General features: G+C 39.9%; 1 protein-coding gene across 3 annotated transcripts in view; it reads right to left on the reverse strand.

The window, feature by feature from the left end:
* Tmem260 (transmembrane protein 260) overlaps window positions 1-15845 on the reverse strand; it is a 69568-nt gene that overhangs the window by 40401 nt on the left and 13322 nt on the right. For all 3 annotated transcript variants that reach the window (XM_052733404.1, XM_052733402.1, XM_052733405.1), the window contains exons 4-5: window positions 1854-2031; window positions 251-364 (exon numbers count right to left, since the gene is read on the reverse strand). In XM_052733404.1, the coding sequence (XP_052589364.1) occupies window positions 251-364; window positions 1854-2031 (292 nt within the window). The remainder of the gene's footprint in view (window positions 1-250; window positions 365-1853; window positions 2032-15845) is intronic.

Raw genomic sequence — 15845 nt, forward strand, 5'->3', positions numbered from 1 at the left:
TCCCACTGAGGTACTGTCAAGAATCACGAGGAAAATTATGAAGTCGGCCAGATGCCACCACAATCAATATTGCATAATTCTGTAAATCCTCTTTTTAAAGTCAATATCATTAAAGCCTCAGGTCATTTATGCTTTACATAAAACTCAAGAAACATTAAAGCCCTAATTTTTTCAGATAACACAAATGCTGAATTGAACCTATATGAAATAGTATGAATTTTAATTTTTGTAATTAAAAAAAAAACCCTACCTTTTCTTTCAGAAGCCGGAAGAGAATCCAGGGTATTATGCATAAAACATAGAGTACTATTGTGTGCTGATTACACAAGCTAAGGCCACAGCAGAAAGCACCAATGACTGCTATCTGAGAAAGCAAAAAGAAACACTAATCAAAACTTCCCTTAAAACTCTAAACATACCAGTAAAAAGCCCCCAATGCACCTATGAAGGTTTGGCATGCCAGGCCCGATTAACACCAAGCCCTGAGATGCAAACAGCCACATTAATAGTCACTAATGTTTATCAGCAGTAGTTCTGGGTCATTTTTCCCCATTCTCATAAAACCCTACAGTTTGACCTTAAGACTATCTGCAAACTGACTCCTGGGAAGCCCCTTACTACGATGGGGAACTGTATAATTCCTAACTGAAATCTGTCATTGAAGTTCAGCAATTCTGCTTTACTTTTCCCCTACTAATTAAATACAATTTTATTTAGAACTCTGGTTATCTCGGAGGGGACTTTTAGTTGTTACTGAACATGTAGTTGTTTCATAACTGGTTCTCTCCTTGACCACACTGCAGTCAGGCTCCTTCAATCTCTTCTCCATTGTCCACCCGCTCTGCATCTACTGAGCTCCACACCTACACATCCCATCACAGCTCCACATCTCATCAAGGGCCTGCCCCCTCCCAAGAATCTCGTGCATTTGGTTTGGCCCAAATCCCCCTTTATCCTTACGTGTCCTGGCAGTAATCTTTCACTGTTTTCCTGCTGGCTCCTTAGTTAGAAATTTCTACTTTTCTTTATATTTGGAGTTCAGTCTGCTACCATGGTACCTATATGACTGAATCCAAGAAAGTCTCCTTACGTCCCTTAACAAGGACACGGCACGTATATATCATAGTTTTTTTTTTCTTTTCTTTGACATAATCAGAAAAGAAGGCCTTTTTTTTTTTAAAAAAAAAAAAAAAAACAACACTCTAATAGCATTGGAGATTTATGGGAACCACAAATAAACCATGGTCTCTTTGGTTTCTGAACTCTAACAACAAGGCAGCCTGGACTAGGAAGATGTAACCCCTCCGAGGTGTAGAGGCTAAGGGCTTAGAAGACAAGGCTCTTTCACACTTGAGATGACTGTGGCAGTGACCTCCTCTGAACAACTTGAACAACTTGGGTTTTTACATTTAATGCTCTTCTTCTGCCTAAAAATAATTTATAACTGTGATCTTCCCTGTGATTAGTGAGAAATCAAAGTACTACCATAGTATATATCTTAAGGAGGTTCACTCACAGCTTGACCTACTACACACACACACACACACACACACACACACACACACACACACACTGTACATATATGAACCAATCCCATCCCTCTTTCAGGACGCACTAAAAATGTCCTAATTCCCATTCTCCCAAACCTTCTGAACTCCAGAGGGGGACGTGACATGCTTGAGAGCCACTATGCCTCCACTCCTAACAAAGGACCGAGGTCAGTCTCCCCACCTGCCCAGACCAGCCTATAGGGATCAGAATAGATAAATGCGTCTAAACCAAAGTTAAAAAGAAATACATTTCTGTCTAAAAATTGAAACAAAACTGATTTCACTTTGATCAAAATAGCTTACCTTTGATCTTTCCTTTGCGGCTGCCGCCTCCTCAAAACGCACAGTAAGCGCCATGAGCAGCCCCACAAACAGATTGTTTAAGCTAAAAACCTCGGCTGCAATGGACCACTGCCATGTTAGGCGAGAAAATGAAAACACCCCCGCAGCAAGGATTCCTCCAGCATGTGAGCCAGAAAGCCTGCAAACACAGATAACATGAAATCTCTTTCCCAACAAAAGGAGCTGACTTGATTTTCCTTTCAGAAACTCTACCAGCAGAAATTATGACAATTACCCAGCCCTCTCCCAACAACTATAACCAACACAGTCTTCATATAATTCCAACAGATTTTAGTTAGGAGGCCCAAATGTTACCAAATCGACAAGCCTATAGACAGAATGAGGTTTAGTTCTCAGATCAAACTGTAGGACTGGAACCAGGTCAGAAAACCCAAAGAGATAGCAGCTACAGATAAACCTGCCATTTTCCTGAACATCTACAAAGAAAGACAGCATAGCTGAAACTGAGATGCACTTAACTGTGAAGCTAATGAAATGGCAAGACACCTATTCGGGAACCTTCAATTCGCATATCTCATGGATGTTAGATTCTAGGGCCTTCTACCTTACCTCCCAGTGTGAGACCAAGGAGGTCTTGGTCAAAGTACTTGATGGTCTTAAGATCTTACACAGCTATGTTCTTAATTTTGAACTGTTTTGTGCTTTAGACAAAGTTGAAGATAAATTCTGTTTTTCTCAAGAGGTAAACGGGAATATCAATTTCAAGAAACATAAGGAATGAAATGATACACTTGGACACTGCTCGCTAAATGCCAACAAGAGCCACACAGCGACTCCATGGGGACTCTGCATCCTAACTCAGGGATATGACTTGTGATCAGTAATATAACCCAACACACCAGAGCATTATCAGGCCAGAACAATTCCCACATTACTAGAAATCTACAACTACAAAGATTAAAACAACTACTGAATATTTCAGGAGTTTGGGAAATCTAGTAATTGAGTTTTTCAACAATATTAGGCAATCCATTAACCATTACTGAGTATTTCAATTGTACTAGGAAATCCAGTAACCATTACTAGGCCTAACAATTATATGGTAGCAATTCCTCTAAGCCATTAATTTTCAGATATCTTGTTTTGTACAAAAATTATGAAGTGGCACAGGCTTTTAATCCCAGCACTCAAGGAGGCAGAGACAGGTGGATCTCTGAGTTCAAGGCCAGCCTGGTCTACAGAGTAAATTCCAAGACAGCCTAGGCTACATAGAGAAACCCTGTCTTGAAAAAAATATCTTAAAAAAATGAAGTAATTTTAATGAACCACTTTAGAAAAATAGCTAAATAAAATTTTCGCCATTGGAGCTGGAAAGATGGCTCAGTGGTTAAGAGTGCTGACTGTTCTTCCAGAGGACCTGAGTTCAGTTCCCAGCACCCACACGGCTGCTCATAACCATCTCAACTCCAGCTCCAAGGGATCAGATGCAGGGTACCCAATGCCCTCTTCTGGCCTCCTCAGGCACTGCATGCACATAAAACATAAATAATAAATCAATCTTTTTAAAAATGTCAATATCATAGGGGCCTGGGATTTAGTTCAGTGATAGAACACATTCTTAGTCTGCACAAAGCCCCAAGTTTGACACATAGAACCAAAAATAAGAAATACAATCTACTCTCATCAAACTTATTTTCTAATTTCTATTTGTGATTGATTTCTGTTCTTTCTCTTATAAAAAGCAGAATTCCACCAGGCACTTTAATCCCAGTACTCAAGAGGCAGAGACAAGTGGATCTCTGTGAGTTCAAGGCCAGCCTGGTCTACAGAGTGAGTTCCAGGACAGCCAGAGCTACACAGAGAAACCCTTTTTCAAAAAAAAAAATTTAAAAAAGAGAGAGAACTTCCCATGTTGTTTAGAGTTTCTCACGTTCCCAGAGGTCCTGATTCAACACACAAAGTTACTTCTTCCTTTTCGATGAGTTTCCTATCTGTTCTCTACTTTTGGATTGAGTTTCTACTGTTTCAGACCCAATCATTTAATACTTCCCTAGCTTGTCTTCTGTTTTCTAATCTATTCTGCAACTTATTATATTAAATTTTCTTAGAAACATACCCTTCATGACTACCAGGACCCAACTTCCAAACTCTTTGTTGTCTGTATGTTGTCAGAAACGAACCAGCCTGTATCCATTCTTCCAATAACCTGGATCCTATCCTTTGGCTAACACCAGCATTCTGATCTCTGCTGACTTAGGTGTGCCTCAAAACTCCCTAACGTGACATTCCATTCCCAGCACACGTTGGGGCTCCTGGTGTACCTGTAAACACAATGTCCTCCATTCCCTTCTCTACATTCATATGCCCTCTTTCCTCAAACTTCTCTTCAGTTCTCAGGTCTCTGGTCCATCCCGGATTCCCTCTATCTGGAACTGTCTGCATTGATAGTAGAAGCACCCAGTTCCAAGCACACAAAGGAAACAAGGAGAGAGTGAATTAGCCTGAAAAGTATTTCTGGGTTTTGTTTTTTGAAACAGGGTCTCACAATGTAGCCCAGGCTAATCTCAAACTCACTATAATCCTCCTGCCTCCATCTCCTGCCTGCTGTGATTATAGATGTGCATCACTACAGCTGGCTTTATTTCTAACATTTTAATGGAACTTAATATCATCTATCAATTCAATTTTGGAAAGTTGTCATAAGACATAGCATCCTTCCTTGACTTAAGATATAAATTAGCATCCTGAGAGAAATGACAGATTCAAAGAATAGAATGAGTGTGAAACAAATTCATTTCTTAAAAGTTCTTTGTATATTCTAGATACCAATCAATAAGTGGGCAAATGAATGAAAGATCCTTAAATGAAGAAGTACAAATGTCAATAAACTATGAAAAAGTTCACCATTTTTTGCCAGTTGCAAAGTATAGATCAAGATTAAATTGAGATTTCATCTCACCTGGTCGTTGTGCCTATAATAAAAAGAACAACAGACACTGGAGGACAAAGGAGGAGGGTCCTCTATATACTATAACAACAACAACAGACACTGGAGGATGAAGGAGGAGGGTCCTCTATATACTATAACAACAACAACAGACACTGGAGGAGGAAGGTCTCTATATACTATAATAACAACAACAGACACTGGAGGATGAAGGAGGAGGGTCCTCTATATACTATAACAACAACAACAGACACTGGAGGAGGAAGGTCTCTATATACTATAATAACAACAACAGACACTGGAGGATGAAGGAGGAAGGTCTCTATATACTATAACAACAACAACAGACACTGGAGGATGAAGGAGGAGGGTCCTCTATATACTATAACAACAACAACAGACACTGGAGGAGGAAGGTCTCTATATACTATAATAACAACAACAGACACTGGAGGATGAAGGAGGAGGGTCCTCTATATACTATAACAACAACAACAGACACTGGAGGAGGAAGGTCTCTATATACTATAACAACAACAACAGACACTGGAGGATGAAGGAGGAGGGTCTCTATATACTATAACAACAACAACAGACACTGGAGGAGGAAGGTCTCTATATACTATAACAACAACAGACACTGGAGGATGAAGGAGGAGGGTCTCTATATACTATAATAACAACAACAGACACTGGAGGATGAAGGAGGAGGGTCCTCTATATACTATAACAACAACAACAGACACTGGAGGAGGAAGGTCTCTATATACTATAACAACAACAACAGACACTGGAGGATGAAGGAGGAGGGTCTCTATATACTATAATAACAACAACAGACACTGGAGGATGAAGGAGAAGGTCTCTATATACTATAACAACAACAACAGACACTGGAGGATGAAGGAGGAGGGTCCTCTATATACTATAACAACAACAACAGACACTGGAGGATGAAGGAGGAGGGTCTCTATATACTATAATAACAACAACAGACACTGGAGGATGAAGGAGGAAGGTCTCTATATACTATAATAACAACAACAGACACTGGAGGATGAAGGAGGAGGGTCTCTATATACTATAATAACAACAACAGACACTGGAGGATGAAGGAGGAAGGTCTCTATATACTATAACAACAACAGACACTGGAGGAGGAAGGTCTCTATATACTATAATAACAACAACAGACACTGGAGGATGAAGGAGGAGGGTCTCTATATACCATAATAACAACAACAGACACTGGAGGATGAAGGAGGAGGGTCTCTATATACCATAATAACAACAGACACTGGAGGATGAAGGAGGAGGGTCTCTATATACTATAATAACAACAACAGACACTGGAGGATGAAGGAGGAAGGCCTCTATATACTATAACAACAACAACAGACACTGGAGGATGAAGGAGGAGGGTCTCTATATGTAAATATGAATGTAAATTAGTAGTCACTATGGAAAATGTACAGACATTCCTCAAAACCTCAAACTAGAACTAGCACAGAAGTCCAAGTCTGAGACCCCTGCACAACACCTAAGCTATGGAGTGGGCCTACAACTATCACTATATGAGTGATCAAAGTATGGCTTATGTACACAGTGAGTATTTATCAACCATAAACAAGAATGAAATCATGTTCTTGCAGAAAAAATGTTGGGACTAGGGTCACTATGTTATACAAAAATAAGTCAAGCCCATAAATATAAATAGCACATTTTTTTACACAGAATTTTAGACTTAAAAAATAAAAGACAGCTGGGCACGATGGTACACATGCCCGGTATTTTAATCCCAGCACTCAGGAGGCAGAAGCAAGCAGATCTCTGAGTTCAAGACCAGTCTGGTCTACAAAGCAAATTCTAGGACAGCCAGGGCTACAAAGAGAAACCCCATCTCGAAAAAAAAAATTACTTATTAAAAAAAAAAAAAGAGTTGGCACTAGAGGGGGACTACATGAAAGCTGGGTGGGGAGCAGAAGAGAGCAACGAGGAAGGGTCAATAAGATCAAAATAGACGCTCTACCTGCGGGCAACTGTCACTATGAAGTCCATCATTTTGTGCCATAAATACAATGTGCTTAAAGTTCTATAATTTCTCTTTTCACACAGAGAAATTGGGGCCCAGACAGGTTAGGTTATTTTCTAAAATCTTGTGGTAACTGATGGCTGGACCAGGCTTAACACCATAGCAGAGCAGCCTAATGCTGTTATGGTGTGGATTCAAAGACAGGTGTTTGGGTTTAGTACAAAATAATTAATTCTGAACTAATGACAAACTGTACTTGATTAAATATGTACCTTCTGGAATGAGGAATGAACTAGAATGAAGTTTTGATAGTTAATAGAATTGTGTTTGTTTCCACATTACATGGAATAAACATACTATTAAGAAAGACTAAACATATTCCAAATCTCTGTTGACAGGTTTCAGTCTACTTTTTCTTAAAGGAAAGTTTGCCAAAGTTGAAAACCACCAGATGCATAATTAAATAGAATAAAAAAGAAAGTATTGATGTCAGCAGACCCTCAGGAAGAAAGCCAAAGATTCCACAATGTACAATCAATCATTTTAAACCTATGCTGTCATGCTCAAGGAGATGTCCAACATACTGGAACTGCTGACATCAATATTAGAATTATACACTGTGTTAGCTGCTTTTTCAAGGATTAAAATATTGAACAAAGTAAAATTATTGACTTCATTAAGAAAATGTATCTAGTCACCTTAGACTTATGCATGGTTGGGAATATTAGCTTTTATTCAAGATTAACCTCATACCAGCAAAATCTGAGTATTCCCAACCTCAGACCAGAGTGGTTTTGCAATGAACTGTACAGTCTTATCCTGAATTTTCCTCGGTGTTAGAGAAATAATGTATGAAACTTTTGGGTAAAGTTATATACCAACAAGTAAGTACTTGTTATAAAAAGAGTGACAGAAATCAGATCTATAATCTTCATCTTTAGCATCCAAGGACCTTGCTCAGAACTCCTCCTAGTGGATTGGGGCTGTAGCTCTGAAGTCGCTGAAAACGGAAGGGCTACGGGCCTTGAGTTAGTCTGTTTCTCAGCAGCACAGTGTGAATGCCTATCATCCAACTTCTGCTGTTTTAAGACAGGGTTTCTCTGTGCAGCCCTGGCTGTCCTGGAACTTGCTCTGTAGACCAGGCTGGCCTGATCTCAGAGATCACTTGCCTCTACCTCCTTAATGCTGGGATTAAAGGTTGTGTGCCATGATGCTCAGCTTTCTCATCCAATTTTGTAATTCTAGCCAGTCTAGATACTGTGAAGCAGTGAGGATTTGATTTGTATATCTCCAAGGACTAATGATGTCATGCATCCTTTTCTGTGTTTGTCTACCATGTGCATACTTCTACTCTCTGTGCCGTCTTATTGGCCCTGTCGCAATTCTTAACATTGGGTCATTTGCCTTTTTACACCAAACTGTAGAGTTCTTCTCAGCTTCTTCCATTGTTTTAGACAGGGTTTTACTATAGAGCCCTGGCTGGCCCAAAACTTTCTCTGTGTGTACCAGGCTGGCCTTGAACTCACAGAGATCCACTTGCCTCTGCCTTCCAAGTGCTAAGATTGAAGGCATGCTTCATCTTGTCTGACCCTGACTTTTTAAAAATACATTTCTTTTCTACTAAATACAGTCAATCAATTGCTTACAACCAAGAATCTCAACAAGACATGCCTCCCCCACCCCAACCCCCCCTTTTTTTTAACAACTGCCACTGTTTTCAGTGCAACTGTGAGAAAACTGTGGAAAGCAGAGACAGGAAGTGCACGTTGAAGGGCAGGAAGTCATATGTATAGCCATAAAATTATTGGATTCTTTTTTTCTTTTCGAAATAGGCTGTTATGTAGCTCACATTGGCCTTTGAATCTGTGATTCTCCTGCCTCAGATTCCTAAGTGCTGGAATTATGTATGCAACCACATCTAGTTTTTAAAGTCTCTTTAATTATTTCTATACATATTCCAACATAGAATATGCCAGGCATGATGGAACAGGCCTGAAATCCCAGCACTCAGGAAGCAGAGGCAAGAGAGTCACGACTTAAGAGGCCAGCTGGGCTCTATAGTTAGTTCCAGGCCAGCCTGAGCTGCAAGCAAGGCCACATCTCAAAAAAAAAAAAAAAAAAAAAAAAGAAAATCAAAGGGGAAAAGCATAGAATAGTAACCATTTTGGAGGACTTATCATTGACTATTAATTTCATTTTTCATAAAATAATCTATGTAGGCTGAACCATATTATATGCATTTCTTTGATTTCAATAACATTTTTTGAATCAAATTCTGAATTTCCCCTAAAATGCACATATTTTAACACTGTTTTTAATGCTAAGATTCAGAATCAGCATTACTGACTGCATAATTTTGCAGCATGCATGAAATGGTAGATTGAGAAAACGGGGTAATTTGACATACCTGCTGTGAGAAATGTCAGCACTCAGGAGTGATACATACAGGACTACACCCCACCCCCTGCTCACACATGCACACTCTCAGTGTTGGGAAGCTCCATCCCCAGCTGAAAACAGGCTTTGTCCACAGTGATGAGGTGAACAGCAGCTGAGTTTGGAGACTACTGAGCCTATGCCTATGGAGTAGGAGCACTGGAAAGGAAGAGCAGACGGACAAGGACAGAGTTCAAGTAGAGGAGGGAGGAGATGGAAACCTGTTTGGTGAGGGGAGGAGGTAAAGACAGTCATGAGAGCAAAGGGCTGAGGACACTGGGGGGCATGAGAGAAACGGGCCAACTGAAAACTAAAGTATGCTAGGAAGCAAAGTCCTGCTGCAAAAGAAGCTATCTGATTGTCAGAGGCCAGGCAGGGTAGGCCAGTTATTAAAAACTGGGTTCTGCCGGGCGGTGGTGGCGCACGCCTTTAATCCCAGCACTCGGGAGGCAGAGCCAGGTGGATCTCTGTGAGTTCGAGGCCAGCCTGGTCTCCAAAGCGAGTTCCAGGAAAGGCGCAAAGCTACACAGAGAAACCCTGTCTCAAAAAACAAAAAAAAAAAAAAAAAAAAACTGGGTTCTTGCTGAAGGTATCCAGGATAGAAAAGAGTCTAACAAGGAATTCTCATATTTCTAAGATTTCATTAACATTAACATTTGTCCTGAAAGCCAAGGTTCACGTGGCTGTGAAAGAGATGGGCTTTCTCCAGCACGAGGCAAGTGGAGTCAGAGCTCTGCTGGCAAGCCAGTCAAGTTAAGGACTGGGCTCTCTCCAGGCTTCGGAGATGGACTCCTTTGCTGCTTCTGCAGGGCAGCCGGCTCATTACACTTCCTGAAGTGCTTCATCTCACCCCAGGACAACAGAGAGAAGCCCCTGAAAAGCACACTGACCTCAGGATGCATTCAGGAGTCACTGCAGGGCCACGACTGGGCTCAGCAGTAGTGTCCCACTCGCACACCCGCCTTGTTCTTCTTCCACACTCAGTACACCACTGCAAACGGCTCCCACCCACAACCCCAACAGCATTAGCTTTCTGGACCTCTCCAGTGCTGTCGTGGCTACAATAACTCTTCCAGGCACACTCTGTCAGGCTGATTTCTGGGATCCCATACTGCTCTGCTCCCTTGAATAGTTTTGGATCCTCCCTTGGTGTTTTATCTCAGTGTTTCTAGTTTTCCCATGAACTCAACACTGATATTTGCCATAATTCCATTCTCTTCATGCCTAGGTGATTTCTGGTGGTTTTTGTTGTTGTTGTTGTTGTTGTTGTTGTTGTTGTTTTGAGACAGTGTTTCTCTGTGTAGTTTTAGTGCCTGTCCTGGATCTTGCTCTGTAGACCAGATTGGCCTCGAACTCACAGAGATCCACCTGGCTCTGCCTCCCGAATGCTGAGATTAAAGGTGTGCACCACTGCTGTCCGGCTACTTAGGTGATTCCTCTTCTCACTTTATATAGTTGGACTGATTTTGTTTGTTATCTTGATTTCAACTAACAACTATGTACTGAAAAAAATACCCTAGCATATTTCATCCCCTTAGTTCCAAACTATGTACAACCAACTGACTGCTGTGTTGCCCCAAATCAGATGTCACAGTCAGTCAATGCCAACCTAAACAAAATGAATCTTTCATCCTCTCTGCCAACCACAACTCCTGCTATTTCATTGTCTATCTTCAAGATTTTCATTATTTACTTTAGTTGTGTAAGATAAATGAGGGTCAACGTTTCCTCTTCCTCTCTCCCTCATGAACATTTCACAACTTGCCAATTTTATGTCCTAACCACTTTAAAACTATTTATTTTTATTTTGCATGTATGATGTTTGCCATGCATATATGTAACCAAGTACATATAGTACCCATGGAGGCCAGAAGAGGATGTCAGATGCCTGGAACTAGAGTTACTGACAGCTGTGAACTGCCATGTATGAGAACTGAACCTGGGCCATCTGCAAGAGCAGCAAGCACTCTTAATTGCTGAGTAATCTCTTTAGCCACACCCCCGCCATCACTATTAAACTTATTTCCCTCCATCTATACCATTACAGCCCTATTCCAGCTGTTAGTAATCATCCTGAACTTAAACCAACCCACCATCACCACCTGAGTGAAGGGTTCAGAACAAATTCAATCGTGCATCTGCTGGCACCTAACCCTTAAATGGCTCTTCTTCCATCACAACCATAATATAAGATCATGACCATAGTTGAACTCTATAATGATTTGGTGTCAATCTATACGCATCTTCTGCCTTCTTTCCCTCTTCCTTCTCCTTCTCTCTTCCTTCTTTCTGCTCCCTTCCCCTGCCCGCTCCACTTTCCACTGTTTCTGGGCTAAGCTGAAACAGGACATCCTGCAGAAGGACATGGGAATGGAAAGCTGCTGCTATCGTGGCAGATAGGCAGCAGCAAGACCAGAAGAGGCCAGAAGGAGACAGACCCTCCAAAAGCATGTGTCTAGTGACCTACTTCCTCCTACCAGGTCTCACCTCCTGGTTCCCATCAGCTACAGATAATGCCATCAAACGATGAATCCATCAATGGAATAAGCCACAGATGATGTCAGAGTCTTTCCATCAGGACTAGTGGGGAAGAAAGGGTTCAGAGCGGGGAGGGAAGGACATAAGAGAAGGTGATACAGGGGCATGGATAGGATCAAAATACATTACATAAATGGAGGAAATTATCAAACAGCAAATTAATTAAAAATAATTAAAGTCCATCAGCTGGCCTTCACCACATGAACAACTAGGCAGCATTTTAGAGTCAAATCATAAGACAGACTGTTTCCCCAAGTCTGGGTTTCTTCAGTGTCTCTTTCTCTGAAGCACAGATGGCCTTCACTTGGCTAACTCACTGAATATTTTATTTATTTTCTAAGTTTTCCCTAAAGTACTCTTACTGAGACTAGCTGCCTTCCTCCAGAAGGTCAATAATTAAAATATATTAAGTACAGAGTTTTTAATATTTCTAAAAATAAATGATTCTTAGGAATATAAACTTTTACTGTAAACAATCAAAAGATAAGAAAACCAGAGTTGGATAACTTAGAATCCTCTATACAATGTATTACAAAGCCAAAGAAATGTTGTACTACTGATAACATTAGATAATCATGTCAACATAATAGTGTATCACATACATCTCTAGTATATATATGTTTGGAGAAAAGCTACTTAATTTTTTAAGATAAATGTTTGTGTATTTTATATTTAATACACAATATTAAACTTCCAATGGGCTCCAAAGAGCAATGGTTCTAATTACCTCAACCTAAGTCCAGGAATTTTTCTTTCATTCTTTTTTTTCCTTCTCTTACTATTGGGGATTGAACCCAGGATTCTGCAAATGCTAGGCAAATTCTCTACCATTGAGATATACTCCCATCAAAATATCTTTCAAATCAAGCTTGTAATTATTCCATTATTTAGAAAGAAGTCTTGGTCTGGTGAGATGGCTCAGTGGTTAAGCTTGACGCCAAGACTGATGAGCTAAGTTTGATTCCTGTAGCCTACATGGTGGAAAGAGAACTAAGTCCCTCACGTTGTCCTGACTTCCACATGTAAAGTACACCAGGACATCCTTATGCATGCACACATGCACACATGCACGCACACAAAAGGTATTTTAGGTTTGGGGTAAATTTTGTTCTTTTAGGAATCATGCCCTTGGGGGCTGGAGAGACAGCTCAGTAGCTAAGAGCATTTGTTGATCTTGCTGAGGACCTACCTGGGTTCAGTTCCCAGAACCCACAAGGAGGCTCACAACCACTCTGAATCCAGTTCCTGGGGATCCAATGCCCTATTTGTGGGAACTTGGTAGGAACCAGGCATGCATGTGGTACACATACATACGTTCAGGCAAAACACTCATACATGTAAAATAAAATAATTCTAAAAACTTAAAAAGAACGATGCATTTGTCTTCTACAACTATAAAAATGATATCTTGGCAACAAGTGGAAAATTAAAGGATTTATTTTTTGTTACATTAATTTTTAAAAATTAATATGATGTACATATAAATCCATCTTCTAGAAACTAAGGAATACTCATTTCATCATTCTGTACTTTAATCTTTATTCTTTTGGAAAGACTACTGAAATAATTTATGTAAGAGAACTTTGGCTTTCACATTACTTAATTTACTCTTTACTTCCAAGGGAATAATAAATACAGAAGGTCACAGTTACACTGTCTTTCACATACAGATGTGGGAAAAAGTTCCTTACATTTTCCCAATGTTTGGACAAAGTTCAACAGTTTTTCCATTGTCTGTTTTACTGAATCAAATATCAATGAACACTCCACATCAAAAAGGCCCAGCACAGTAGAGATAGACGAATATTAAGTGTGCAGAAGGGTTTTCTAGGTGGTGCCACAAAACTCTTAATAGTGCAACTTTCTGAAAGTGGGTGTGCTGTTAAATGTGCTTTACAAGGAAAGTGACTGAGAATCTGCTTCTGAGAGTGAAAGGGCTTTCTAGGAGTCTATGGAATCCCTCAAGTCTCCAATGAATTCACTGTCCTGTTTGATTATTGAGCCCTGTAATTGTCACTGCTCACAATGAGGAAGTGTCTTGTGAGTAATTAGGTGAGTTAGCTGAAATCTCTTTCAGAAAGAAACTTGAATCGGAACACACTCTATATATGCCCTCTGCCCTACAAAGCTATAACATGTAATTTTTTTCAGTTGAGTTGTTATGTAAGTAGAATAAAATATCATTAATAAATCCTTCTACATATAATAACTGCTTAATGAATTAACAGTCCTAATGTCTTGCTAAGGAGTCTTCCTTTCAAATATAAATGGGCGGAAACTGGGCACAATGGTGTACTTTTGTAATTCTAGCACTTGGGAGGCAGGAGAAAAGTGAGTTCAAAGTCTGTCTGAGCTACATAACAAGAAGACCTTCTCTCAAAAAACAAAGCAAAAAAGAAAGGAGAGAGGATGTCTAATCTGATATTAATATTTGAATGACTTTTAAATGAAATTATTGATCTAAGCCCATAAAACAAGCTGTCATGTACTATCCATAAAGTCTATATAGCACATAAACTAGGACTATTTTCCTAGATAAAGGCAAAACAATTGTCACAAATCCATAGATGAAGTATGATGATTGAAAAAAATAATAAAAATTACTTAACCAAAAGCCCCACTGTGGGGCTGGAGAGATGGCTCAGTAGCTAAAGAGCACTGGCTGTTCTCCCAAAGGACATAAGTTTGATTCTCAGCACCCATGTGGGAGCTAACAACTTTAACTCCAGTTCCAGGTCACCTAACACTCTCTTCTGGCCTCCACAGGCACTGCATGCATGTGGTACACAGACATGCAGGAAAAGCACCCAAACACATTATAATCTCACACACACACACACACACACACACACACACACACACACACACACACACACTCTCTCTCTCAAAAGCTCCATTGTGTTTGCATTTGGCAATCCATGAATCCTATCTCAAAATTTCTTTTATTTTCTTGAACAAATCTGTATAAGTAATCTTTCCAAAAAGCAAATAGTTAATAATCTTGGTAGAATCTTAAAATTAAAATTTAGTAAAAATTAAGACATACAAAAATGTATGAATGATTTATGATACTTGATCCCACCAATTGTAAACAGGAGGGACGGGCGTTAAAATGAGGTTGTAAACGAGCTAAGATATTTAAACAGTCTACAGACACTATTTTCCATTTTAACTTAAGAACATTTTCTGATGAGTTAACTATAGTATAAAAAAACTGTTTCCCATTTTTTTTTTTTTTTTTTTTTTTCGAGACAGGGATTCTCTGTGTAGCTTTGGCGCCTTTCCTGGAACTCACTCTGTAGCCCAGGCTGGCCTCGAACTCACAGAGATCCGCCTGGCTCTGCTGCCCAAGTGCTGGGATTAAAAGCGTGCACTACCACTGCCCAGCCTGTTTCCCATTCTTAATTCAGTTTTTTTATAATGTGAAGTCAAAGAAGGTATTGCTTCAAATGAACTACACATTCTTAGAATTTACTCTGACTTACAGAAAGGTAAACCTTATGAGCTATGTTGAAGTTACACACTGTGAACACCACTGCTGTGATCATTTAAATACAACCACTATGTTGTAAAGGGTAGCCAAATATCAATAACCAAAACCAAGTTTTTATACTGCTGAAGAGGTACACTTAATTCTAAGGTCTCACACTAACTAAAGAAAAACAAAGATAAAGATGACTTAACATACTGGATTCAAGTCATGGAAGTACGTTTTGTTTTATTCTTGTAGTACTAGGGGTTGAACACAGGGTTATAGACACAGTAAACAAGTGAACCACCACTAAGTTATATAGGCATCCAGCCCTTTTTAAATTCCATTGCTTTATTTACTGCGTGTGTGTGTGTGTGTGTGTGTGTCTTTACTGGGGATTGAACTCAAGGTCTTGCATATACTGAGCTACATACCCAGGCCTCTGTAAGTTTTTATTTTGGGAATGAGGTCTCTTTAAGTTCCCAGACAGGCCTTGAACTTACTTTATATCCCAGACAAGTCTTGGACTTGCTGTATTCCTACCCTATCCTCCTGAGTAGCAGATTA

The sequence above is a fragment of the Peromyscus californicus genome, unplaced genomic scaffold (genome assembly GCF_007827085.1).
Source record: "Peromyscus californicus insignis strain IS unplaced genomic scaffold, ASM782708v3 Scaffold_12__1_contigs__length_115047231, whole genome shotgun sequence".
NCBI classification, from domain to species: domain Eukaryota; kingdom Metazoa; phylum Chordata; class Mammalia; order Rodentia; family Cricetidae; genus Peromyscus; species Peromyscus californicus.